The sequence below is a fragment of the Apus apus genome, chromosome 3, assembly GCF_020740795.1.
Source record: "Apus apus isolate bApuApu2 chromosome 3, bApuApu2.pri.cur, whole genome shotgun sequence".
Taxonomy (NCBI): Eukaryota; Metazoa; Chordata; class Aves; order Apodiformes; family Apodidae; genus Apus; species Apus apus.
This window is the reverse complement of record NC_067284.1, coordinates 106,471,310-106,498,410: the sequence shown is the minus strand read 5'-3', so window position 1 is coordinate 106,498,410 and position 27,101 is coordinate 106,471,310. Positions and strand designations below refer to the sequence as shown.

At 47.1% G+C, this 27,101-nt stretch overlaps 4 protein-coding genes and 1 long non-coding RNA gene across 6 annotated transcripts in view; 3 read left to right on the top strand and 2 right to left on the bottom strand.

Moving 5' to 3' along the window:
* LOC127382597 (gallinacin-13-like) overlaps nucleotides 1-27,101 on the top strand; it is a 592,294-nt gene that overhangs the window by 354,924 nt on the left and 210,269 nt on the right. The window lies entirely within an intron of this gene.
* Nucleotides 1-27,101, bottom strand: part of LOC127382606 (uncharacterized) — a 156,291-nt gene that overhangs the window by 82,917 nt on the left and 46,273 nt on the right. The gene's annotated exons all lie outside the window — the stretch shown is intronic.
* On the top strand, nucleotides 1,293-2,747 carry LOC127382596 (cygnin-like). Its single transcript, XM_051614425.1, has 2 exons — nucleotides 1,293-1,362; nucleotides 2,598-2,747. The coding sequence occupies exons 1-2, from the start codon at nucleotides 1,305-1,307 to the stop codon at nucleotides 2,729-2,731; spliced, it is 192 nt and encodes a 63-aa protein (XP_051470385.1). The 5' UTR covers nucleotides 1,293-1,304; the 3' UTR covers nucleotides 2,732-2,747.
* LOC127382599 (small basic protein 1-like) lies at nucleotides 11,460-12,092 on the bottom strand. Its single transcript, XM_051614431.1, has 2 exons — nucleotides 12,035-12,092; nucleotides 11,460-11,590 (listed from the first exon to the last, which is right to left on the bottom strand). Exons 1-2 carry the CDS (start codon nucleotides 12,090-12,092, stop codon nucleotides 11,460-11,462), a joined length of 189 nt encoding a protein of 62 aa, XP_051470391.1.
* LOC127382598 (cygnin-like) lies at nucleotides 17,026-18,232 on the top strand. The gene is made up of 2 exons (XM_051614430.1): nucleotides 17,026-17,083; nucleotides 18,073-18,232. Exons 1-2 carry the CDS (start codon nucleotides 17,026-17,028, stop codon nucleotides 18,204-18,206), a joined length of 192 nt encoding a protein of 63 aa, XP_051470390.1. The 3' UTR covers nucleotides 18,207-18,232.

Genomic DNA, 27,101 nt, shown 5'->3' with positions numbered 1-27,101 from the left:
TGGCCCAGGTTGCCCAGAGAAGCTGTGGCTGCCCCATCCCTGGCAGTGCTGAAGGCCAGGTTGGCTGGGACTTGGGGCAACCTGGTCTAGTGGGAGGTGTCCCTGCCAGTGGCAGGGGGATGGAACCAAATGATCTTTAAGGTCCCTTCCAACCCAAACCTTCCTGTGATGAAGTACCCTCAAAACTGTTAGTGACACACTGATTTTTGTCAGGGCCTGGTCTAGTAAATACTAACACTCAGTTTTCCTTTCTGACTGCCTCTGGACACTGATGTGAATGTTCTTTGGGAGCACCTCTTCCCTGGAAGCTGAAAGTAAGTTTGCCATCACAGACTCACTTGCCATCTGCTTACGCTGCCACTCAGCACTGAGATCCCTCTGCCTTGCAGACTGACACAGAGAATCATGGAACAGTTCTGGTTGGAAAAGGCCTTCACAGTAATCGAGTCAGTTTTCATTTCACTGAATGACTTCCTGTTGGCACCAGAGCTCCCCTGGCATCAGGGATCAGGCTATCACTTTCCCAGAAATTAAGCATACTTGAGACCACAGATCTGTCAGGAGGACTTGTGAGGAAGAGGTGATGATCAATGTGTCTGCGACTGCCTGGCTCATCCAGGCTCCTGGGCAAAGGTTCTCAGCCCCAGTGCTCCTGCCCAGCAGTGGGATGAGAGGGGGAACAACAAAACAGACTGCACTGAATGTAGTGTTTGTTAATTTTATTGGAGGAATTTTGCATTTCTTGTTCCCAAGTGGTCGATACATGGACACTGGGTCCTTCCCAAGCCAAGGCTGGTCCCACCAGGGCCCATCTCGGCTTGTCCAGCCACACATGGTAACAAATCTAGACATTGGAGGGAGAGTTATGAGTGTATCATGGTCGTGGCTCGGCTCTATTGCATGTAGCTGCATCCCTGCCAAAGGTTGAGAAAGACCTGAGGCTCTTTGATATTGATCTTGTTTCCTATCAGGTCCCTCTGCCCCAGCAGATCTGTTCTATCCACTCACTGCTGGCTCCTGTCACACTCAATGGCTTTCATTGAATCGGGTATAGATACCAGATCTGAGAAGAGCATAATTTTGCCAAAATGCCCAGGTGCAGGGTGGAGGGGCCAGTGGCTGTGCTGTGTGTTGAACCATGAGAGGTTCTGCAAGCATAGGACCTCCCCCAGAACCCTCCTCTCTGCTCTGAAAGGCACTATAAATATGAGGATCCCCAGCCTTGCCACTCAGCAGCATCCAGCTCAGGCTCACTCCAACCCTCCTCTCTACAGCCTCGCTGAGATCCTCGCTGAGCCCCAGCCATGAGGTTCCTCTACCTTGTCTTCACTGTCTTCCTCCTGGTCTCCTTGGCTGTCCCAGGTAAGAGGGTAAATGTCATTAGAAGGTGAGCTGGACAATGGTGAGAGAACCAGAATGATGGAGGGATCAGTAGGCCATGCTTGACAGGCAGCTTGAACAAATGTCACCTCTACTGGCTTTAAAGGCTGTGATTTTGTTGCCCCCATAAAGGTGCCAAGTCCTTTGGGTATGGAGCTGGGTGCTGGTCTCCTGAAAACACTTAGATAACTTGTTACTGCAGGTTGTTTAAAATGGGGCTGTGTATTTGTGTGCAGGCAGCTGAGCTGGACCCTGTATTTAGAAAATAGAGATCCTATCAAAAGACAGACTTACTTTGCTGTAATTGTCACTTTTAGGATGTTTTAGATATTTTTCACACCTTCTAGGTCAAGATGAGCTGGGACATCATGTAATTACTTTAGCCATGGAGTCCCAAGCGAGTGCGGGATGTCTTTTTCAGAGACACCAGCCTGCTGGAGGCTTCCTGCTCAGGTGATGCCACCTTTTGTGTCACACCAGTTCTGAAAGTAGCTTCAGATCTTTTGAATGTGCAGTCTCTCCAGTTCTGCTTCTTGCTTCCCTCTTTAATGAACAAAAGTTTCCCAGCCCAATGTCCATTTACTCTGGACATAATTTCTGAACTATTTTAGTCCAACAGTCTCCCAGTGTGGTGCCTAGTGCTTGGCACTTGAATCTCTTTGCAATAATGTGGCTCAGATTTCTGGTTGGCACAGGAACTGACACCCATGAAACCCTCCATATTTTTTTTTTTTGGAACATAAACTTAATATTTTGAAATTACTTTGGCGTTGTTTTTGCTATTTTGCTCTGAGAACATTGAACCTGTGTGTTAAAGAGAGGTGCAATACTGCACAGATCTAATGAACTTTGAAACTTATGAACATCTTTATGAACTTTGCTTTTGGGGTGCCTATCAGTGTGGGTAAGGAATCTGCTCTCCTTGGGAGCATCTCTTCCCCAAACTGCACCAGTGTCATCAGCGGGCTCTGTAGTCACCAGCTGGGGGGAGAGGGATGCACAAGGAGTCTCTCAGGCTTGTGTTCTTCAGGATCCCTTCCTGCTTTGGGGCTGGGCTTGGGCAGGAGAGGTGGATGTGTGGGAGAATGGAGCAGCACCTCCCTAGGAGCAGGGTCTGGATGTGACCAGTGCCACCCTCAGACCTGGAGGTGGTGGGAGGGCATGGCAGTGGGGCACAGAGGCACCTACACGGACACAACCGCTCTCCTCTCTTGCAGGCTATGGGCAGGTGAGGAAGCACTGCCCCAAGGTGGGGTACTGCTCCAGCAAGTGCTCCAAGGCAGACGTATGGTCCCACTCCTATGACTGCAAGTACTACTGCTGCATCCCAGCTGGCTGGAAGGGGAAATAGGAGCTGCAGAAGAAGGTTGCAGGGAAGAGGAGGCACTGCGGTGGCTTTGGGAGCAGCTTCTCAACTGTCTAACCCAACTGTCATCCCTTCCTCTCAACAAATAAAATGGGAAAAAAAGGAGATGTAACTCTTATGTGTGTGGTGTGGTTACTGGTGTCCCTATGATCCCATGTAGAGCATTGGGACAGATTTTCCAAGCACACCCCAAAAGGTCCATTAGCTGCATGTCTCATTGTCCTTTTTTGCACAAAATTTATAACAAAAGTGCCAAAAGATGGAGTTTTCCACTGTTTCCCACAGTGAATTCAGACAATGGTGGACGAAAAAGGTGTGGTGGTGTGGTTGGAATAACACCTTCTGGGTGACTCTTTTCCCACTGAGCTTCATTGCAAAACCCACAGATTTTGTGTGGGAGAGAGCCTGGTTTAGTCCTGAGGCTCAAAAAATAGATATAGATATAGGCTGAATATGAGCCAGCAGTGTGCCCAGGTGGCCAAGAAAGCCAATGGCATCCTGGCTTGTGTTAGAAACAGTGTGACCAGCAGAAGCAAGGGGTGATTGTCCCCCTCTACTCAGCACTAGTGAGGCCACACCTGGAGTTTTGTGTCCAGTTCTGGGCACCTCAATTCAAGAGAGACATCGAGGTGCTGGAGCGAGTACAGAGGAGGGCAACGAAGCTGGTGAAGGGCCTAGAGAATCAATCTTGTGAAGAACACTTGAAGGAGCTGGGAATGTTTAGTCTGAGAAAGAGGAGGCTGAGGGGAGACCTCATCAGTCTCTACAACTACCTGAAAGGTCATTGTAGAGAGGTTGGTGCTGGTCTCTTCTCACAGGTAATTAGCGACAGAACAAGAGGGAATGGCTTCAAGCTGCAACAGGGGAGGTTTAGACTGGACATTAGGAAACATTTTTTCACAGAAAGAGTGGTTAGACACTGGAACGTGCTGCCAGGGAGGTGGTTGAGTCACCATCCCTGGATGTGTTTAAGGGTCGTTTGTATGTGGTGTTGGTGGATGTGGTTTAGGGGAGAACTTTGTAGAGTAAGGATGATGGTTGGACTTGATGATCCCAAGGGTCTTTTCCAACCTGAATAGTTCTATGATTCTATGTTCCATGATTCCAAAATCAGGCCAGAGTTAATAATCTCTTTTAGGATGTTCTGTAAGTGACTAATCCAGGACTTGACTTGGTGTGAGTCCAAGTCTTAAACCACCCATGTGTCTTGGTATCCTGAAGTCACGGAGAAAATTCTCAATATTTCAGCAGAGGATCCTTCCTCAGTCCTCATCTGTACTTCCCTTCTAATACATTTTCTTTGATCAGTGAGTTTAGTAAGAAAAGCAAGAAGATAAGGGGCCTTAGGACTTAGGGAGTTCACAGGGTCCAGAAAAACCTGGAAAATAAGCCATATTTTTCAGTGAGAAAGCAAAGATACCCTCATCTTTGTAGACTGTTATAAAGTAAGTGAAATAGTGAGTGGAATAATGAAGTGAGAATGAATTGCTTTTGGTTTTCACCTAAACCCACAGAACTTTAATGCAGTCATTTATTCACCCCTTTCACATGAAGATTTCATGGTGTTCCAGATGTTGAAAGGACAGGTATTTTGGGAAAAAAACCTTTATCTTTCCTGTCTGGCAGCTGGAGTGGTAAGAAAATATGGTAAGTACCAATTAAAACTGCACCATAATTTGCAGCTCCATAAGAAAAAGTGTTTTTCTGAGCTCTGCTCCCAGGAGCTACAAGGTGATAATAGATTGGAACCTGCTTCTAAGATTATTATTTTTTTTGCCACTGCTTTCTACTACATCTTATTTTCAATGAAATATAATGACTTCTGCTGAAACATCTTAAAGCAAACAAAGCTGCAAAAAAAAAAAAACAACCCCAAAGAACAAAACCCAAAATAAATCCAAACCACTTTCCAAACAAATCTGGAGTTACCATATTGTCTGGTGCTATACTTTGTAAAGAGCTGTCTCTTCTTATAGTGACAGTCAGTACATCTGCCCTGGAAGAAAGAGGAATGCCAGGCATGATGAAAACATCTGGCACAAGGATTCCTGTTAATAAGCCCATCTGCTTCTCTGTCACTTGCAGACAGTGACTGGGGCAGGGTCTACACTGGCTTGTTGTTTTGTTTTGTTTTGTTTTGTTTTGTTTTGTTTTGTTTTGTTTTCACCAGGACCTGAACCTTTCTGGTTGGTTGCTTTTTGCATAGAATCACAGAATGGGTTGGATTGGAAGGGATCTTAAAGATCATCTAGTTCCAACCCCCCTGCCATTGGCAGGGACACCTCCTGCTGGACGAGGTTGCTCAAATAGCAAATATGCAAGTATGAACAGCAGAGCAATGACCCATCAGAGCTTCTTCTACTTGCCCGATAAGAGGGAGGCTAAAGGTTGGGCCAGGTCTCAGATTTCACTCTCTGGCACACAAAAATCTTGGTACCTCCAACTTTTCCCTCTTCTTGCATGGGGATATTAGCTATCCTTCAAAGGAGATTAAAGGTTTCTTCCTGAAATGAAAGATTAAAAAAAAAAAAAAAAAAAAAGGAAGAAAAAAAAAAAAAAGGAAGAAAAAAAACTACACCAAAAAAAAGGAGCAAATAAAGAGTCCCAAAATTTCTGGCTAAAATCCCCAGGGTTTATCAAGCAATACAGTGTAATGGTGTTGACCTTGTTCTCCCTTCCTCTCCTGATGATTTGCATTCTGGTCTCTATTTGGCAGTGAGGTTGTGAACATATAAAATTAGTTTGATTTTTCTCTGTGCATCACTCTACCTTGATCTGCACTGGGTTTCATCAGCCAGTTCACGAGCTGGCTGCTCAAACCAGCAAGGGCCTTCTGCAGCCATTACCTTTATTGCCCTCAACAGCAACAGCAGCAGTAACAAATTTTGTTATCTTTCCTTTCAGCCCCTTTTCCACATCTTTCATGATCAAATTTACCACTGTAGCCCCAAGAGTGACTCCCCACAGTGCTGCCCTTCACCTCCCTCTCCTGCAACTCAGGCCCCATAGTGCTAGTCCTTGCCTCCTGCATGCCAGTCTCTCCAGTTGTCAAGTCTGCTGCCTCCTTCAGGGAATGTGAGCAGGTTTTTAGAACAGGATTTTCCTCCTTTCCCCCTCTCATGTTCTTATATTTATAACTGGGACAATCCTGTCTTACAATCCTGTAGAACCTTGCAATTATTTTTGATGATAACTTTAGCATTTCCCCATCTTTGCACAGTAAATCTTTGTTAAGCAATAGATCAGTCAGGAGGGCAGCTATTTTATCCTTAAATTCCCTTTGGATTTTTGGGGAAAATAATCTGAGTGCTGAGGATCTGTTGATGCTTATTTCCTCTCTTCCACCTCCTTTTCATGTATGACAAGTCCTTTGATGAGCCCACAAAGGAGAGCTCAGCATGAAGACCTTTCTTTCTTACAAGGTGAACACAGCTGCCAATATATCATTTAGTTTCCATGGAGTGGCCCTAGGTTTTATTAGCTTTACTGTTCTGACCATTTCCTACCCTACACACTCTTCATCAGGTTTCCTGCTCTTGATGTGTTTGGAAAAAAAAAAAAAAAGTGTAACCAACTTCTTTTAAGAGGTTTCTTTGCCTTTTACAAGTTCTTCCTGCAATTCTCAGCTGAGTTGCCTTATTGTGTTTTATACTTCGTCAGGCACAGTTTATTATAATTTCTATTTTCTGTGTTTGGACACAATTTCAGCTGCTTCTTTCTGGCAACCTCCCTCATCCCACTCTTCTGCTATGACCTTTTTCTTTTGCTCTTTCTCAGGGCTTTTTTTAATAGATGTCATACATTTTCTCAGAGGCTCCAATACACTGGCCTTAAACAGCTCCCATGGTGCTTGCAAAGAATCTATTTGCAAGGATTTAACTCTTTTAGGTGCCCCTTTTATCTTCTTTTTAACAATTTCTGCATTCTTTTTGTAGCTCCCTTATTGAAATTAAGCACAAAAGTGGTGGCCTTTTCATCCACTGTTGCTCCTGCAGTTGTGGATGATCTGTGCTGCAGAGTAGCTCTCTCAGGGTAGAACTTTGAACCAAGCCCAAGACGTCAACCAGAGCCCAGTGCTGTTGCTCTGTCATTCAGCACACCAGAGAAATCACTTGTTGTGCCTTTGTCTCCTACTGCTAGGTCAGTGAGCCTGTAGCTGGTGTTTTCTCCGTGTAAACATGTGAAAACCCCATAGTCCAGTAATTCATCAATACTGGCTTCCTAAGATACAAATACTCAACCATTTCTCCTCTAAACGGTGCTTTCCAGGACACAAATCTGCTTCTTGGCATAGCATTTAGGGTATGAACAGATTGAAATTAAAGGCAGACCATATTTTTAGCATTAATGGTGACTGACCACACTAGGGAAGATAAGTTTTCTCTTTTTCTTGGTCATCTGTTCACACCTGGATACCTTTGTCCAGGAAATATCCGAGTTAACCAGAAGAGACTGAATTAAATACAGGTTTAAGAAGTATCAGCATCATGTGTATGCTATACAGAAAGAAGGTCTGGTTACATATTTTAAGGGGGTCTTCATGCTCAACTGCTGTGTCCTGTGATTCCTCTGCACTCACACTGTCAACCTGGATTGCTCTGTCTTTAGCACCAATTCACTTCTGGGCAACTGATCCCCTCCAAGACAAGGTTTCTGTTTCTGAGATCTTCTGTACAAGAGCTCTATTCTGGAAAGACAGGACTGTGTCTTCCAACCCTATCTTACACCTTCATACCCAAAGCACCATCCAACACACAAGTAACACCCTTTCAGTGTGATGCTATAAAATGTGGGATGTTGGGGGTTACTGCTTCAGACACTGTGCTTTTGCTCATTCTTCTTCTGAAAGCCTGAAACTGCCACCAGCACCTTCCATATATGCAATATCTTTTCATTACATCCTTTTTTTGGATGCACAGCTTCATGGTGCCTTCCAATACTTAAGGCATTTCTACACTTCAAGGGAACCTAGAAGAAAGATGGGTACAGACTTTTTAGCAGGGCCCATTGCAACAAGACAAGGGGTGATGATTTTAAACTACAAGAGGGGAGATTCAGGCTAAATATAAGAAAGAAATTGTTTATGCTGAGGGTGGTGAAACACTGGCACAGGTTCTAAAATCCAGAGAGGTATTAGAAGCCTCATCCCTGGGAACATTCCAGGTCAGGTTGGACCCCACTGCAGTGGGGTTGGACTAGGTGGTCTTTGAAGGTCCCTTCCCACCCAAATCTTTCTATGATTCTATGATTCTGTTCCAAGAGGAAGGTTCAGCCCTGGCAAGCTCTCTTGCTGGTGTAATAGCTGAATATTTCTCGCTTATGTTGTCTACTGTCATGGATTTCTCAGGCACCAGAGCCTTTTTTTCCCCCATATGCCTCATCTCCAGTACCTCTTTCTTCCCTGCTTTGACTGTGTTTGTGAGCAGGTTGAAATGCTCTCTTCAAGCTTATAATTGCTACCTGGTTCACTTCACCAGCAGAAAAACACACCTTGTGTGGCTGGAAAAGCAGCCTTTGTGATCAAATAGAACAAATTAAGTTGTAATTATTGACTGTCTTCACAAGACACCAGCCAAATTGTTGTCTTGCCTTCGAAGGCAGCCAGTGAGGAGCTCTTGGATGCCATTCACATTTGCTTTCCTTTAGTGGAGACAACTCTGAGAAACAGCATTTCCACAAAATAAAGACAGAGCTTTTGCAGCCAAAGCATTTGCCATAAGCAGTTGTTGTTCCTCACCCCTGCTTCTCACTCTCTTCCTCTGAAGATGAACCTGTAGCAACTGCAGGATGCTCTACTATTGCAAGAGGAGGTGAGTGGCCCAGCAAGGTTTTGGACATTTCCTGGCTGTGAGGACAGAGCAAGTACAGCTTCTTTTTCCTTTGTGTGCCTTTCACTGTGGAAACCTGAGGTGGCTGGACTGCTGTTCTGAAAGAGGTGAAAAAGCAAAACCCATGTTTAACATAAGCACAAAGTGCATGCATATGAAATGCCAAGCATTCTGTGCAGTAGAGCTGTGTCCCACCTGCCTTCCTAACAACAGGAGGGAAGACTCAGTTGCAGTGGATGAATCCCCAGACTGCAGCATGTGCAACTCCTGTGGCTGGGAAATGCGGGGTTAGCATTCAGGGCACCTGGGCTGAAGAAGCCAGGCAAATTCCTTCTGCCTCTTTTTTCAGGAAAAACCCCGTATTTTGTATGTTGAGAGCTTCTCTACTGCGGGGAATGCGGGGTTCCTCTTGGGGATCCCAGGTCCAACCTTCTGCCAATAAAAGAGGTGGGATCTGAAGATGAAGGAACCCTGTCTCACTCCCTACTTGCATTACACCCATGCCAAATTCAAGGCTGAACCCCACCCCAAAACAGAAACCAAGCCTTTCCTTCTGGTGCAGCTGCAGGATCCCTCTGCTCCTCAACAAGGTGCCCCAGGAGGTCACACCATTTGCAGACGACAGGGGCAGCAAAAGGGAGGGTCTACCATTCTCCTACAAGATAAATTAAAAATAAAATTCTCGTGTGGTTTTGGAAACTTTCTTCAGCTGCAGAAGACATTTTGAAGCCTGGAGATGCAACAGAATGAGAGACACCATTTCAAAAACTAATTTTGCAGCTAATTCACTTTCACGGGGCTTTGCTTTTCACTCTCCTCACAGAATCCTTTTTTTTTTTTCTTCTTGCAGGAAAACACGAAAGAAACAGAAAGTGTTTGTTTGTTTGTCTTCTTGCTTTTCCATTTGCTGTTCCTTTCTGCAATTTTTATTATTTTATTGAACTTTCAATCCATGTGTCACTCAAACCCCACCTGGAGACATTCAAACCCTACCCGGGCGTGTTCCTGTTTTTTCTGCTCTAGGGGATCCTGCTCTAGCAGGGGGTTGGACTAGATGGTCTTCAGAGGTCCCTTCCAAGCCCAACCATTCTGTGATTCTGTGTCTGTGGAGCTTGCTCACCAGCACATGGTTGTTTCAGGTGAATTTTCCCTCTTTCATATCCTGATGTCTCAGGTCAGTTGAAATTTGACAAATTACTGTTTCAAAGACAACAGTCAGTGGCTCTTAATGGGCCATCCTGTACCAAATGTGGCATTTACCTGCTACCCACCCCTGCCTGATCTTGGTCATCATGGACTAGATGCTAAGCCCCTCATACTCAGTATCTCCCTAGTTTGGAAAGAGTCTTGTTCCTTTTATCAAGAAAAAAGTCATAAGAAATCCCACAGCTTTGTCAGGATTTCTGTCTGCTTGGCCAGTCTTAAAATTGATATCAAGTTATCAGATTTCATATTTATCCCGTGTCCTAAGCATAAAATAAAAGATCATAAGTCTGCTCACTATGTTATTTCTGGTTTTGCCTGGCACAGTCATTTGGACCCTGTGGTTGGTAGCCAGCCCCTTGGAGCAGGTTGTGGTGCATGTACAGACTCAAAACGAGGATTCACCTCTTGTGGGGGTAGCAGGGACACGTCTACAGGCACTGTGTGTTCAGACTCTGCTGGCAACTGGAGTTTTGGAAAAATACAGAAATTAGCCTTAGGAGAAATTCTCTCCACTCAACTCCAGGTACCGGTGGTAGTGCCAAGATTTCTACTGACCACTGGCCACTGAAGGATGCTGCAGAAGAGAGGAGACACAGACCTTCTTCTCTACAGAAGTTAGGCAATCTTTCTGCAAGGGAGAGATCTATATCTCCTCTCTTGTCTTCAGCATCCTTCAGTTGGACAAACATTGGTGCAGTGGCATTTTTCTTGATTTGAAAGGCCACAGGGATGGAAGCTTACTCTTTTTTTCCTGGAGGTTTTCAGAGAAATAGGGCTGCTTCCTGTCCCATGGGCCAGTCAGGGAGTTGACCCTTTTTGACACAAACATCTCGCCCTCCGATAATGCTCCCAGGGCTTGTCTGGCTGCCCTTTGCCAGAATGCTCTGAGCCATCCAACACCATCCGTGTCCCCCTGCAGAAAGCCTGGGGTGAATGGTTTACCATGCTGTAGAGAGGGTAGAGAAGAGGACACTGAAGAAATCCTCCTTGCCTTTATTTCCAATAATGGTGACCCCCAAGGGCTCAGAGTTACTGAGATTAAACACATGCTATGTTGAAAAGTCACCTGCTTTGTGCAAGGGAGTCCAGGAGCATGGGACTATGAAACCTGAGTGGCTGCACTGGGGTGAGGATGCTCTTGAAGCAGCCCGAGAGTGGGATTTCAGGGGTGCAAGGGGTAGGTGGTGGCTGTTGGCCTCTGAGCTCTAAGCCCCCACTGGACTGAGGTCCCCAGTGCAGAGGCTGAATGGGATTGATGGGGCATTGGGGGCTGTTGTGACCCCTAAAAATGAACTGGGACTCAACTTGTGGAAGAGGGGAACACAATATTAAGCAGTTAGTTGTCTCTCAGCCTTTGCTACCACCCGGCCTTGAAGCAATGAGAAAATCCTGAAGCCTCTTCTCTTCCAGCATGCAATTTTGGTGTCATGAATCTGGGGCTGTCACAAATGTCTGGGGCTTTCAGGAGTGTGCTGTGAATGCTGTTCAGGGAGGTCTGGCTGCAGAACCTCTCCTAGTGCTGCTCTCCTGAGAGGTGAATGGACCACACAGCACACAGAGATGACATTTGCCCATCTTTACTTCAAAGCAGTGAACACCATCTCTGTCACACCGTGAATACAGAGGTGGGAACCCCACCATGAGTGCTGCTCCTCCTCCACAGCTGGAGCCTTTCACAATCATTTTCCCTTTTCAGGTGGGGGGATGCAGCAGAACATCTTCCCGCAGGACTGGCTGAAACTCCACTCATCCCTTTTGGCACACGTGTAAGAGCAGTACCCACCACAAAAGCCCTTAGGCTGCCCGTACCCTACAGTGGGAGGGAGAGATGGGTTATAAATGTCAGACACTGTAGGAAAGCAGGGCCCCAAAAGTTATCTCCTTGCTGGTTTAGGCCCACCTAGGGCTGGACCCATTCCTTCTGTCCCCATTGACCTGGGGACTCTTAAAAGTCCTCCCCCTAAAAAAGGTGAGTACTGCAGCTTGCTGGCAAGATCTTTTTGTTCATGAGCACGAGAAACAGTGCATTTGTACTGTGGCATTAATCTCATCCCAAATCAGTTATGTGAGCCAGGTTGGGTAAATCATCAGCCAGAGCCAACTGCGGGTAGCTGCACCCATCTGCCCAAGCTGGGTGAGATGGAACCACCTCCCTCCACCCCAAGGCACAAAGGCTAGAGAGGGGACAGGCACCCATACCCTCAGTCTCCAGGGTCAGCACTGCTTTCTCTACCACTATGTGTTGCCATCTTACCTGGGCTGGCCAAGGAGAAAAGCAGGAGCACAGCCAAGACCACGCAGAGCACCCTCATTCTTGGAGGCCAGCAGAGATCTAAGCACACCAGAAAAGCGAGTCAGAGATGGCCATGGTGGGGGACCTTGGAGGCCTGGGTTTTATAGACGGACTCCTGCCACTAGCTGAGCAGCAGGAGGAGAAACTTGAGCAAACCTTTCTCCAAAGAGGTGTTGTTTGCTTGTCGACGTGTGCAATGTCACCCCGACCCACTGGTCCCACTCACAAAGGCACCTGGCAGCCAGGTCCATGCTCTAGAGGGCTTCTTCTCACTGCTCACCAGCTGCCTTTACCAACCCGGACACGTGGGGGCAATTCCCCCTTCCCCAGATCCAGTTGCTGGGACTCATGGAGCTACTGAGCACAGCCCTGCTCGACCCAGCTCCAGCCAGGGCTGCCAGCAGCAGAGCTGCTCCCCAGAGCTGCAGGGATTGGGACTGGGTGCTCATCTAATGAGCCACCAGCACTGGGTGCTGTCTCCAAGGCCCAGACACAGTGGACAATGCCGAGGCATCAGACCCACCATGGGGCAGAGTTTTTGAGGTGCATCCGTCCCCAACCGTAATAGTTTGGGTTGGAAGGGACCTTTAAAGGTCATCTCGTCCAACCCCCAGCAGTGAACAGGGACATCTTCAGCTGGAACAGGCTGTTCAGAGCCCCCGTCCAACCTGACCTTCAGCACTTCCAGAGAGGGGGCATCCACCACCTCTCTGGGAAACCATGCCACTGTTTCACCACCCTCATTGTAAAAAATATTTTTCCTTATACCTAGTCTGAATCTTGCCTCTTTTAGTTTGAAACCATCACTCCTTCTCCCATCATTACAGACCCTGATAAACAGTCTGGCTCTATTTTTCTTGTAGGCCACCTTTAAGTATTGAAAGGCCATAATAAGGTCTTCTCAGAGCTTTCTCTTCAGGCTGAACAGCCCCAACTCTCTCAGCCTGTCTCCAGAGCAGAGCTGCTCCAGCCCTCAGATCATCTTCCTGGCCTTCTCTGGATTCGCTCCAACACTCCATGCTCTTCCTGTGTTGGGGACTCCAGAACTGGACCCAGCACTGCAGGGGGTCTCATCAGAGTGCAGCAGAAGGGGACAATCCCCTCCCTGGCCCTGCTGGTCCCACTGCTGGGGATGCAGCCCAGGACACAGTTGGTTTCTGGGCTGCCAGCGCACGGTGCTGGCTCATGTCCACCTTTTCACCACCAACATCCCCAAGTCCTTCTCCCTAGGGCTGGTCTCCACCCCTTCACCCCACAGCCTGTATGGATACCAGGAGTTGCCCCAACCCAGGTGCAGGACCTCACACTTGCTCTGCTTTTAATCACACTCATTTCACCAGAGACCTATTTGGGTTTTCTGTCTGAAATCTCTCAAAAAAGGTGCTGAGTAAAGGGGATGTAGGCAAATATGCAGATGAAGCTAAGGTAATGAATCTGTTAAAAAATCTGGTGCAAGTCCAGTGCTATCCTGCATAATAATTCTCATGGTTTTCTAGAAATTCTGCTCACTAAATTCACCAATAAGATGTTGGAAGGGACTGAAAAACATTTGAGGACAGGATTAGCCTTCCAGTGGATCATCTCATGCTAAAGAGAACGAAAAAATGTAACTAAGTAATAGGGAAAGTTCCTTTGTCTATACAGACAAGAATAATAAGCTGGAGAAGAGAGAACAAGGAGTTTCTGGGTGCGTGGCAGTTCTGGCAGGAAAATTTGGCTTGCAGTGGATCATAGGTAGGCACAAAGGAGTCATGGTGTTGGGAAACCAGAACTAATTGTCCTATAACTATAAACAAAAGCTGCATTTGTAAAACACAGGGTGTACCCACTGCACTGGGCACCCCTTCAAAGTGCCTCCATCCAGTTTTGTACACTCTGCTTCCAGAAAGCTGTGAAAGGACTGAGGGAAGCTCAGGAAATGACAGGAGGTCAAAAGGATGGTACCTGTAGGAAAAACCTGAAGCAAGTGGAATAATGATAATCAGGAAAGAGAAGACATGGAAAACATAAAAGTCCCGAGATCCACCAAAGACAATACATTGTACAGGTGTGGTCTGTTCCTGGTGTCCAGAATGAGAAGCCAGTGACTCCAGACACAATGAGATAATCTCACTTGATGTCTAGGGAAGCCTTTCCAGTGACAGGATTGTACAGCAGCAGAAAGGACTGAATGGGGGGGGGAATGGAAACACTATTGCTGATGGTCTTAAAAAACAGACAAGCTCCTGAGAACAATAGGGTGATTCTCCCATTCTATGCTGCTCTCGTGAGACCCCCCCTGCAGTGCTGGGTCCAGTTCTGGGGTGCCCAATACAAGAAGAGCATGGAACTGTTGGAGGGAGTCCAAAGGAGGCTACAAAGATGATGGGAGGGCTGGAGCAGCTCTGCTCTGGAGACAGGCTGAGAGAGTTGGGGTTGTTCAGCCTGAAGAAGAGAAGGCTCCAGGGAGACCTTAGAGCACCTTCCAGTACCTGAAGGGGCTACAGGAAAGCTGGAGAGGGGCTTTTGGCAAGGGCAGGGAGTGACAGGATGAGAGGGAACAGTTTCAAGCTGAAAGAGGGGAGATTGAGATGAGATCTGAGGAAGAAACTCTTTCCTGTGAGGGTGATGAGACCCTGGCCCAGGCTGCCTAGAGCAGCTGTGGCTGCCCCATCCCTGGCAGTGTTCCAGGCCAGGTTGGATGGGGCTTGGAGCAACCTGGTCTAGTGGGAGGTGTGCCTGCCCATGGCAGGGGGGATTTGAACTAGATGATCTTTAAAGGTCCATTCCAACACAAACCATTGTGATTCTATGAAATAGTGGTGATGAGGCAGAAAAGCTGCACTGTCTTCTCACCTTTACTTTTACTTTGTCTCTCTACTCAGATAAGATCATGGAGAGGAACGTGAGGCTGAGCCAAGTCAGAGTGCAAAGCCTGCCTTGGGCACAAGTGAGTGCCTGGGAATGAGTTAAAAAACATGTTTTCACTTTGTAAAACTCCCCACCATCCAGTAACATGAATTTGGTGATTTCATCCAGAAAGTTTTATAGCTATATTTTTTTTTTTTTAATTTGGACCTGATTTATTAATTTATAAATTTCTTTTCAATACATTTGTCTTTTCAATACATTTTCATTTCTTGAATTTCTTGACTGAGTTCCATGTTTCAGCTTTGCTCGGTATGAAAGCGGAATTATTTTGGTTGCTTTTTTGATAAACACCTGATTTAACATTGCATCCCACCTATTTTTTGAATTATAAAAATTGAGCCATAGTTCTGTTTTTCTCAGTCCTCTAAAACTTGTATAGCTTTGTGTTACACTTCTAATAATATTGGAAGAGTGTCAGTATATTTAATTTTATGGAGATGAGTCCCCAGCTCTGCCACCTTTCTTTTGACCTCTTCTTGCCCTACTGTTGGCCATCAGGGCTGGGGAGATGAGCAGTGCACACACCACAGTGCAACACACCATAGACTGCTGCAGTTTTCTTTTGCCTTGATAACTTTCTTTACATTTCTTAATGTACAGTTTCCCACTTTTTGGTTCTTATCTGCTGTATTCAGAACACTCTGTTCAAGGACTCCCAAACATACTTCCTAACTGGCTTTAGGTAATTGATGCTCATAATTTGGACAAAGATTATGGATTTTTCTAAATAGAGAACTTCAAACTAACTTGCATTGATTCAGCTTTTGACATTTTCAGTGATGTCTAGTGACAGGACAAGGGGCAATGGATGCAAACTGGAACATAGGAGGTTCCACGTAAACACCAGAAAAAACTTCTTTACTGTGAGAGTGACAGAGCCCTGGAACAGGCTGCCCAGAGAGGTTGTGGAGTCTCCTTCACTGGAGACATTCAAAACCCACCTGGACACGTTCCTGTGTGATGTGCTCTGGGTGATCCTGCTGTGGCAGGGGGGTTGGACTGGATGGACTTTCAAGGTCCCTTCCAATCCCTAAGATTCTGTGATTCTGTGATTTTGCTTCTCTCTTTCTCAGGGTTGTAAGATCCTTCTGCTACCCTTTGGAGATTTAGGTTTGATGGTTTTTAGTAATTCTGCATCAGCAACAGCTTCTGTCCCTTCATCAGCCTTTTTTTTTTTTTTTTTTTTTTTTTTTTTTCCTGGCTGTTTATGAAGTTCCTGAACAGCCCAGTGAGCTGAGGTTGGAAAAGTTCCTTTGCAGAATTCTGCTCACGTTTGAAACCCCAGGTCTGCCTAGAGGGTTTGAGGGGAAGAGGTGATGATCAAAGTGTCTGCAAGTGGTCTCCACATCCAGACTCCTGGGAGCTCTCAGCCCCAGTGCTCCTGCCCATCCATTAGAAGGGTGAGAGGGGACAACAAAAGAGACTCCATTGAGTGTGATGTTTGACAGATTTATCAGAGAGATTTTGCATTCATTGTTTGTTTCACAAGCCGAAATGGGAACATGGGTCCTTTCCAAGACACCAGCCCCGCATCATGACCATTTTGAAGAATGGAGGGAGATTTATCAGTGCATTGTGGCCACATTTTAGCCCCCTTGCATCTCTGCCAGAGATTGGGAAAGGCCTGATGCCCCGTGATACTGATCTTGTTGTCTCTTCATCATTGTACCTGCAGATCTCCATCAGGTCCCTCTGACCCACCAGCCTAGTCCTGACAACTCCACTATTGACAGCCCCTATTCATTTGTGCTCTCATCCAAGCCAGTGCCCTGAAATCCTATCTGATATTGAGTAACCAGCTAGGGGGGCAGGAGGTGGCTGCCAGCACACTCGGGCCCGCGTGGGAAGTGCTGGTGCTCATGCCATGACTTCACATCCACCCATCCCAGACTTGGATGAATTCCTGTGTTTCCCCAGCATCTGCAGGGAAAGGTTCTATAAAAGCCAGCAGCTTCAGCCTCCTTGTACACCACCTCCTCCCTTCCAGCTCTCACCAGCTCTCCTCTCTCCAGCCTTGCTGTGGTTCCAGCTCAACTCCAGCCATGAGGTTTCTCTACCTGGTCTTCGCTGTCTTCCTCCTGGTCTCCCTGGCCACTCCAGGTAAGATGACAAATTGGGCAAGATAAGCTGGTACTAGCTGAGGGTCTTTTAAAGTAACTTTAACTCTTAAAATTATAGATACCAAGTTATTCAAGGTGACTTCTACAATCTGGCCAAGTACTTTAATGCCTTCTTCTAAGAGACAGTGAAAGCAGGAATGCCTACCAGAGATCTGTGTGGGAATAACTGAGGGAACTGCTGGGGCTCAGTCCTGAGCACATTTGATTTACTGTTGTGACACAGTTAATGCTGCTAATGCCTGTTTCTGAGACTCTAAGGCTTTCTGGTGTCTCTGCAGGAGTCAAAAGGGGATTCTGGGCTGAAATCTCCCAGACAGGCTTTAGAAACCCCCTTCAGATACTACTTCTCATTCACTTTAAACCTACTATGGTGAATATTGGGTGCTTGGCTGCTGTCGGGCCAAATTCAAGACCTCTGCAGCATCCTTACAGCCATTTCTGAGTAAGGGGGCATTTTTTAAAAGAATGATACAGGCACAGAGACCTGAGTGAACAACTGAGTTCTTGAAATAAGCTTCATGTGGCTTCTGTTGTTTTGCTGTTAGAACACTGATTCCTGTCTCTTAAAGAGAGATGCAATACTGCACAGATCTAATGAACTTTGAAACTTATGAACATCTTTATGAACTTTGCTTTTGGGGTGCCTATCAGTGTGGGTAAGGAATCTGCTCTCCTTGGGAGCATCTCTTCCCCAAACTGCACCAGTGTCATCAGCGGGCTCTGTAGTCACCAGCTGGGGGGAGAGGGATGCACAAGGAGTCTCTCAGGCTTGTGCTCTTCAGGATCCCTTCCTGCTTTGGGGCTGGGCTTGGGCAGGAGAGGTGGATGTGTGGGAGAATGGAGCAGCACCTCCCTAGGAGCAGGGTCTGGATGTGACCAGTGCCACCCTCAGACCTGGAGGTGGTAGGAGGGCATGGCAGTGGGGCACAGAGGCACCTACACTGACACGACCGCTCTCCTCTCTTGCAGGCTATGGGCAGGTGAGGAAGCACTGCCCCAAGGTGGGGTACTGCTCCAGCAAGTGCTCCAAGGCAGACGTATGGTCCCACTCCTATGACTGCAAGTACTACTGCTGCATCCCAGCTGGCTGGAAGGGGAAATAGGAGCTGCAGAAGAAGGTTGCAGGGAAGAGGAGGCACTGCGGTGGCTTTGGGAGCAGCTTCTCAACTGTCTAACCCAACTGTCATCCCCTCCTCTCAACAAATAAAATGGGAAAAAAAGGAGATGTAACTCTTATGTGTGTGGTGTGGTTACTGGATTCCCCATGATCCTGTGTAAAGCATTGGGACAGATTTTCCAAGCCCAGCACCAATAATACCTGATCATCCACTGACAGCAGCTGCAGAGCTGCCAGGGGTCTCATGGGGTATGGAAGTGGGAAAGAAGGTATTATTTTTCCTCTTGCTTTCTATGTGGCCCTGCACACAACCCTCTAGAGACAAGAGAGAATCTTTCAGGTCCCTACTGCTTTTTCAGGCTACAGGTTGTCTGTAGATGTCTTAAAAAATGTGGGTAGTTCAGCAGTGTCTCCTCTAAGCACAAGACAGCTCTTTCCCATCAACATTTCAACAAATCCCCAGCGCTGGGCAAAAGAAAAGCAAATAGGCCCTCACAGATCTCATGCAAAGGATTTTATGTCCTCTTCGGAACAAAGTCTCAGGACAGGCCAGTCAGTGCTTCTGTCTTATGTATAGAATCACAGAATCCCAGAATGGTTGGAAGGAACCACAAAGATCACCTAGTTCCAACCCCCCCTGCCACGGGCAGGGACACCTCCCACGAGACCAGGTTGCTCCAAGCCCCACCCAACCTGGCCTTGAACACTTCCAGGGATGGGGCAGCCACAGCTTCCCTGAGCAACCTGGGATGGTGCCTAACCACCCTCCCGCCCCCCCGTCCTAAGGTCTCTTCTCAATTTACCTTCTTTCAGTTTGAAATTGTTCCACCGTGTCACTCCCTGCCCTTGTCAAAAGTCCCTCCCCAGCTTTCCTGTAGCCCCTTCAGGTACTGGAGGGTGCTCTAAGGTCTCCCCAGAGCCTTCTCTTCTCCAGGCTGAACAGCCCCAACTCTCTCAGCCTGTTTCCAGAGCAGAGCTGCTCCAGCCCTCTGTTCACCTTCAATTTACAGATCAATACTGTACTAAGGGTGTGGTTTCTGCTGTCCCTACCTCAAACTGGGTGTGTTGGAGCAGAAAAAGGTACAGAGAAGAGCCAAGAAGGTGATGAAAGGTGTGTTCTGTAGCAGGAGCAGTCTTGCACCTCTGCATAGACAAACTTATCTAATATTCTCACTCCTCTCTCACAGCTGTTTAGCACAGCAGTATTTTCCCCTTCTTAGTGTTACCACCATCGTGATGGGCTCAGCCTTGGCCAGGGGCAGGTCCATTCTGTAGCCTACTGGCACTGGCTCTATTAGACACAGGGGAAGCTTCTGGTGTCTTCTCACAGATCAGAAGGAGACACCTGCATGAGAAATCAAAATATTAATATCTGAATTAATCCTGCTCAGAGTGGACAGACTTGGAGCAAGGGCTTCTGCAGTTTTTGTTCTCCAGGGCAGATAGCCCCAGCCTGCTCTCAGGAAGTTCTGGAGGGAATGATGTGATGCAGTGCCAATATTGTTCAGTTTCAAACATTCTGCCATTGCCAGGGAACACAACCTACACTGTATCTGTTTGGGTTCTCCTTGTACTGGAGATTCTGTGGTAGCTATTTCTTTGCTTCTCCTCAAGCAAAAAGACACTGGCCCAGGTTGCCCAGAGAAGCTGTGGCTGCCTCATCCCTGGAAGTGTTCCAGGCCAAGTTGGATGGGGCTTGGAGAAAGCTGGTCTAGTGGGAGGTGTCCCTGCCCATGGCAGGGGGGTTGGAACCAGATGATCTTTGAGGTCCTTTCCAACTTAAACCAGTCTGGGATTCTCTGATTCTCTGAAATGAGGAAAGATACACATCAATCACAAGCTGATGTAAATGTAAATGTTAGGACTTCTTTCCAGCTTGTGGTGAAGGAGAATTTAGGTGGGCAACAGAGGCGTAAGCTACTTGCCACTCTTCTTTGGTCACCTCTGCACTTAGTGCCTTGCTGTATTCTGTTAAGTCATGTTTACAAAGTCTGACACTGCTGGGCTAGAACAGAGTTGCTGTTTATCCTATCTGCAGAGTGTGGTTTCCAAACCTCTTTGACATATTTGATGTAGGAGAGTAGGAGAAACCTGGGTAATTTCAGGAGGTCTCAAATGAGTCTGTGTGTAGGCAACTGAATTGAGCCATAGATCATAGAATCACTGAACCACCGAGTGTTTTGGGTTGGAAGGGACCTTTCAAGACCATCTAGTCCAACGCCCCCTGCAGTGAGCAGGGACATCCTCAGCTAGAACAGGTTGCTCAGAGCTGTGTCCAACCTGACTTGGGGTGTTTCCAGGGATGGGGCATCTACCACCTCTGTGGGCAACCAGTGTCATTGTCTCACCAGCCTCAGCATAAAAAAATTTGGGTTTATATCTAGCCTGAATCTCCCCTGTCTTTATCTTTCTTATTTGAATACTGAAAGGCCACAATAAGATCTTCTCAGAGCCTTCTCTCCTCCTGGCTGAACAACCTCCACTCTCTCAGCCTGTCTCCAGAGCAGAGCTGCTCCAGCCCTCTGATCATCTCCATAGCTTCCTCTGGAATTGCTCCAACAACTCCAGGTCTTTCTTGTGTTGGGGACCCCAGAACCAGACACAGCATTGCAGGGGGGTCTCATGAGAGTGAAGCAGAGAGGGAGATTCACCTCCCTCACTCTTCTGGCCACGTTTCTTTTGATGCAGCCCAGGATACTGTTGGCCTTCCAGGCCTCAAGCACACATTGCTGGCTCATGTCCAGCTTTTCCTCCTCTATTTATGATGATTAGACCAGCTTAGACTGATGACCTCACCTTCAGACAACCAGAGGCTTTTTTTTTTACTGGAAAGACAATTCAACTTCATAATAACTTGCATATCCATTGTCACAGCACTTTGGATTCCAGCAGAAGGTCTAAGCCTTGACATACAGCTGGGAATGCATACGGTGGTGTTGGCCATTGTAGCACCAGTCCTCTCAGATCTCTTTTTTGGCAGGGAAGAAGAAGGGATCTTAGACTTGTTAGTGCAACACTGTTCACCACAACCATGCCTACAAGGCAGCTCCAAGTTCCCTGGCCAGGGATTGATAGTCCCAATTGTCTCTGCTAAAAGCTTTGCCAGCCACACTGAGAGGAGTCCAGGTCCCAAGGCAGAGACACATGCACAGGCCACATAAGATGCCTTCAGAGAGCCAGTGAGGAAAGGGCACAGAGTGGACGTCTCATTCTCAAATGGCCACTGGGTTGGAGTGACATAATATCCTGCTAAGCAGCAAACAATGTCCTTGGACAACAGCAAAGTCACACTCCTCCTTAACACTGTCCTCTCTGTCAAGAAATGTCTATAAATACCAGGATCTCCAGCCTTCTCTTAGCAACTGATTCAACATCTCTCTGCAAGGCTGCATCCCAGACGTGCTGTGATCCTGGTGGATTTCCAATCATGAGGATCATCTATGTTGTGTTTGCTGTTTTTCTAATGGCCTTGATGGCCACCCCAGGTAAGGTGGCAAATTATGGGGAGCCGAAATGAGAGATAATACTGAACCATAGAGGAATTAAGATTAACAAAAGACTTCTCCAGGAAAGCAGGTGTGGGTGATGAGTCTTATATCAGGGTTTTGGTTGATTCAGCTCATGAGCCTTTTGGAATGGAGTTCAGTCCCAGAATCATACCATAGTAGACAGAGACATCCACATTCTGGGGATCTCATTGTAAACTGGGTCCCATCATGGTCACTGGACTCTAGTTATTAGTCAGAGCAATTCAGTTCATCTCAAGCTACATACCCAAGGTGTGACTTTATAGTGCCGGGACTATCAGCTTGACATTTGTACTAGGTCTTCAACACCATTTACTTGTACAATTACACAACGGTTTGACTTGGAAGGGACCTTAAAGATCATCTAGTTCCAGCCCCCTTACCACAGACAGGGACACCTCGCACCAGACCAGGTTGCTCCAAGCCCCATCCAACCTGCCCTGAACACTGCCAGGGATGGGGCAGCCACAGCTGCTCCGGGCAACCTGGGCCAGTGTCTTACCACCCTCACAGCAAAGAATTTCTTCTTCAGATCTCATCTCAGTCTTCCCTCCTTTAGCTGAAAACTTTTCCCCCTCATCCCATCACTCCCTGGCCTTGTCAAAAGTCCCTCAACAGCTTTCGTGTAGCCCCTTCAGTTACTGGAAGATGCTCTAAGGTCTCCCCTTCTGGAGCCTTCTCTACTCCAGGCTGAACAACCTCAAATCTCTCAGCCTGTCTCCGTAACTGACAGTGTTGTCACTGTTCTGCTCTTGGCCAAACAGCATGGACTCAAACCACTCCTGAGACAAGGGCTAACAGTGGCCAGAGTCCATTCCCAAGTATCAGTGTGGACGTGGACACTTCTTTTTTAAGGAGACAGTTTATTGTGTGGTGGTACTTCTGTGCTGTTGCCCATGATGAATTAGTCAATGCAGCTGTAGCTCAGTTTACTTCTTTCTGCAGGCAAAAAACAATCAAAGAAGAACTGCAGTGGGTATTGTTCCAGGACATGTGCTAAAGGAGAGGAGGAGGAGGAGCATACTGAAGACTGTGGGAGGAGGTCCTGCTGCCTGGCTCACAGGAAAAAGAAGTAAAGCAAAGACTTTCAGTGCTGAGAGGAGAAGGGAAACAGTGATGTTTGTGTTAGTTCCTTCTTGGTTGATGGAAGTGGAGTTTACCCCTCTCATTAAAAAAAGACCAGTTCTTACCCTCATATGTGCTGTGTAGTTCATTTTCTTCCAAGAAGTTGTGTGCAGAGGACTGGAAAAGATCTGGTGAGTCTCGCCAGATAAGTCCATGTTTATAGAGATCATATGGGCACTTACAGATATGCACTTTCTCATACCAGCCTCATCACAATGAGAGTTCTGGGTGTCTTAGCAGCCTGTTCATGTGAAGTTGTGCCTTTGTGTGATTCAAATACTGCAGGGATGCACAGGAACAGAGACAGTGGGGTGGTAGCAGCGAGAAATCCTCAGCATGCCCTGTCACTGTCCTCCAGAGATCCCTCCCACACTTGGGCTGAGGTGATCTATCATCAGCAGTGACCATCACCAAGGTTTTGCATGTTCACTATATCCATCACCCAACACCCACATCGATAACTCTGAGTCGCGTCCTCAAAGCCCAAGTTGTGGTACCAGCCAGCAGACCCCAGCAGGTCCCACAGAACCACTGAATGTCATTCTCAGAGAGGTTAGCCAGCACCAGCTGAAAGCTGTGGCCCTCGAGGTGTGCAGCACACTGCAAACACCATCTTTACCTTATATGAGCAGAGACCACCGCAAAGGTTTTTATTACCTCTTCTTCTGATCCAGATAACCTGAACCAGCAGACATAAACCTATGAAGATCATAGTTTCAGTTTCCAAAACCCTTGTGAATTACTTCAGAGATGTCTCATGTGAGAAACCTTGTGGGCATCTGGTATCTGCTACATTTCAACCCTCACACCCTTGCATTGCCAGTACATTGGGAACCAACTCCCAAAAGCATTTGTATCCCACAGTGTTGATGTTTCCTTCCATTCTTCCTCCACCACTTGTCCGTGGGTCACTCAGAGCCTGTTTCCTCAAACAAGAGTCATGTGAAGGCAGCAAATTCCTGCTAAAGCCTTTGGTTGGTCCAGTAGTAGGAACTAGATGATCTTCAAGGTCCCTTCCGACCCAAACCATTCTGTGATTCCATGAATCAGGCAGTCCTCACAGCCTGCCTCTTGCCTTCTCTTCTTATCCTGTGTTTTTATTTAAACAAGAACTTAAAATGTTTGGATGTGAAAGAAAACATTTTGCCTGATCTCAAAGATATCCTTTCTTCTTCTTTTTTTTTTTTTCTTTTTTTTTTTTTTTTTTTTGGACAGACTGAAAAGGCAAAAGCTTCATTTCTTCATTTCTTTTTAGATCAAAGTCAATTTTCTTTGCATTCCTGAGGCTTGTCAGTGAACCAGAAAATCCACAGTGTGCCCTGCTCTGGTTTGAAGAACAGGGACAAGCACTGGTGCTGCAGCAGGAGGCAGGGCACATGAGCCAGAAAAGAAGGAAATATCCAGGGGTCTTCTCTGCTCACTGTTTTCTTGGAAGACAAAGAATAAAACATCCCATATCATCTTCATGTCTTGCTGACCCGAGCTCCCATTCATCACTGTGAATTCATCTCCTTTTCTAGCACTTCAAAATCCCCACCGTGTAGTATTGTGGCTGCTGAGACTTCACCTGGGATCAAGGGGAGACTGGGTGGGTTTCCTGGAGAGGAATTCACTGATATCTCCTTTCACTCCCCCCAGCCTCCTCAGCTGTGGACTCTGGTGCCACCTCCTTCAAGGCACAGGCGAGTTACCTATGCACAGGGGGAAAGGGTTCTCCTGTGTCTCTTTGAGAGGAAGGCAATTATAGTTTTACTCAATTTTAATGTACAGGGAAGGGAAAGGTTTTGAAAGCTCAAAACATGTGAGAAAAACACTGCAGCCAAACCCAAATATTTTCCTTTCCCCAAGTGGAGGACACTCCAGCAATTCCGATTTCACCTTGTGGGCATTTATTTAAAGAAAGGATTTTCTTTCTGTGGAGAAAATACCTCTGGAAAAATGACAGTAGTGCTGCTATCACATTGCCATTTTGCTCTTGGCCTCATTTCTTCCCCACCCACACTCCTGGGGCTGTAGTGAGTGCACCTTAGGAGGAGCAGGAACTGGGAGTGGGAGTAATTCCCACTGTTTGTGCATTACCCAGCTCGCTGGTTCCTGCCTCGAGGAAACACAAAATACCCTGTGAATAATGACAATTTCATCTTTTAGTGGTGTTGGTGTCAATCGGGGTCAACAGAGCCTATGGCAGGTCTCAGGTGGATGCAGGTCTCAGTGGTGCACTTCCCTCCTTGTCTGAGATGTGCAGGTTCACTTTGCTGGTGGGAAATACCTAAGGATGCTCATAAAGGCCATTTCCAGCCCACCTGGCATTGCTGCAAAGCACCCCAACAATATTAAGATTAGATATTAGGAGGAAATTCTTTGCTGGGAGGGTGGTGAGACCCTGGCCCAGGTTGCCCAGAGCAGCTGTGGCTGCCCCATCCCTGGAGGTGTTCAAGGCCAGGTTGGATGAGGCTTGGAGCAATCTGGTCTGGTGGGAGATGTCCCTGTCCATGGCAGGGGGTTGGAACTGGGTGATCTTTAAGGTCCCTCCAACCCAAACCAGTCTGTGAGTCTATGTTTCTTAAAAAAAACACCACCAAAACCAAACCCAAAGCAACCGCATTAGCAAAACACCAAAAGCCTGGCTGAAAAGGTGGCCTCGAGCAGCTCTGTAGCTCGGAGCTGCCTCCCGCAGGGCCAGGAGCGCTCCCACCTCCTGCCCAGCGCCCAGCCCGCTGGCGAGGGAGAAGATTTGGGGAAGGCTGCCACCTTTTGGATCTCTGCAAAATAACGGCACCTGCCTAGGAAACGCTGCTCACGACCTGAGAGATGCCAGCTCAGGCCTTTTTCTTGAAGGACAAGGTGCAGATGGAGACGATTGAAGTTATTCCTGCTCTGCTCTTGCCCCGAACAGATCGAGCCAGATCTTTGTTTAGGGAAAACTAGGATCAGATCTAGAAATGATCTGCAGAATTTCAGCCTGGACCTTCATGCCCTTCAGCAGTGACCATACCTGCAAGGATGGAGCTGCACATCTGGAGAACAACATTGAAGCTACTTTCCACCTGGTCAGCTCAGGTCCTGCAAGACACACAGAGAATGCAGGTTCAACTAGGCTTGGTGCTTCTGTCTGGGAATTCTCCCTGCTGCTGTTAGGTGATTTCAGAGGTTCCTTTTACCTTTCCACAGAAGCCTTTTTGGGGTTTGCAATTGCTATACCTGCTGTCTCAATCCCTGGGCCATTAGCTCTGACACTGACAACCTTGGTCCTAAACTCTTCTGATGGCCTGTCCCCTGGGTCACTGCCACCCCTCTGTTTCACAGGCCCAGCTGCTCCATGGCCTTAAATGGATCAGAGCACCTGCTTGCCTAGTGGCCCACTTTCCTGCAGATTAAACATTCATCTAATGACCATAAGCTGCTTAAATATGCCTTGGGCAAAGCCCCTTTGTGAGCCCTCTGAGAGCAAATGGTCCTCTGCTGGGACCACTGCGATGCCCCCACACCAAAGCATTTCTTGTGGACGTGTCATCTGTTTTCTCTCCCTTTTGTGCAGCCAATCTGTTCATGCCTTTTCTGCTGCCATCAAGGAACAAAGGATTTGCCCCATCACAGACAAAGGGAGATGGCCTGCTTTAGGTGGACGAAGACAAGCTGCAAGTCTTCATCCTTTTCCCACCCTGCCCCATCTCGCTGGGATCTAGTGGAAGTCCCTGCTCATTGCAGTGAGGTTGGACTAGATGACTTCTAAAGGTTTATTCTAAAGCAAACTATTTTGTGGTTCTATGATAAGAGACTGGATGAGACTTTGAGCAATCTGATCTATTGGAAAGTGTCCCTACCCATGCAGAAGGGCTGGAACTAGGTGATCTTTAAGGTCCCTTCCAACACAAGTCGTTCTATGATTCTGTGATTTCCATCTAGTTCCAACACTCCCTGGCAGGAGGGTTGGAGCTAGATGATCTATAAGGTCCTTTCCAACCCAAACCATTCTGTGATACTATCTTAATGCAAGCCTCTTGCCCCCATCCCACACGGCCTTTGTCCAGCAAGCCAACACCACAATGTTTAGGTTCTGTCAATGCATGAGTGTACAGAACTTTTTAATCAGCCTGATAAAACCCAAATCAAATGTGCTAAAACACACATTGCTTCCAAGATTTTCCATTCCTATAAGCCTGGCAGGTCTACGTCTCCATTGCTTGACCTCCCTTGCCATCTATGGCCAAGGTGAAACCTTTAGCCTG

Bases quoted from the DNA above. Each gene is read 5' to 3' on its own strand.
- LOC127382596 (XM_051614425.1), top strand. From the start codon at position 1,305: ATGAGGTTCCTCTACCTTGTCTTCACTGTCTTCCTCCTGGTCTCCTTG. The intron at 1,363-2,597 runs GTAAGAGGGTAA...CCTCTCTTGCAG, and splicing joins GGTCTCCTTGGCTGTCCCAG to GCTATGGGCAGGTGAGGAAG.
- LOC127382599 (XM_051614431.1), bottom strand. From the start codon at position 12,092: ATGAGGGTGCTCTGCGTGGTCTTGGCTGTGCTCCTGCTTTTCTCCTTG. The intron at 11,591-12,034 runs GTAAGATGGCAA...CTCCCACTGTAG, and splicing joins TTTCTCCTTGGCCAGCCCAG to GGTACGGGCAGCCTAAGGGC.
- LOC127382598 (XM_051614430.1), top strand. From the start codon at position 17,026: ATGAGGTTTCTCTACCTGGTCTTCGCTGTCTTCCTCCTGGTCTCCCTG. The intron at 17,084-18,072 runs GTAAGATGACAA...CCTCTCTTGCAG, and splicing joins GGTCTCCCTGGCCACTCCAG to GCTATGGGCAGGTGAGGAAG.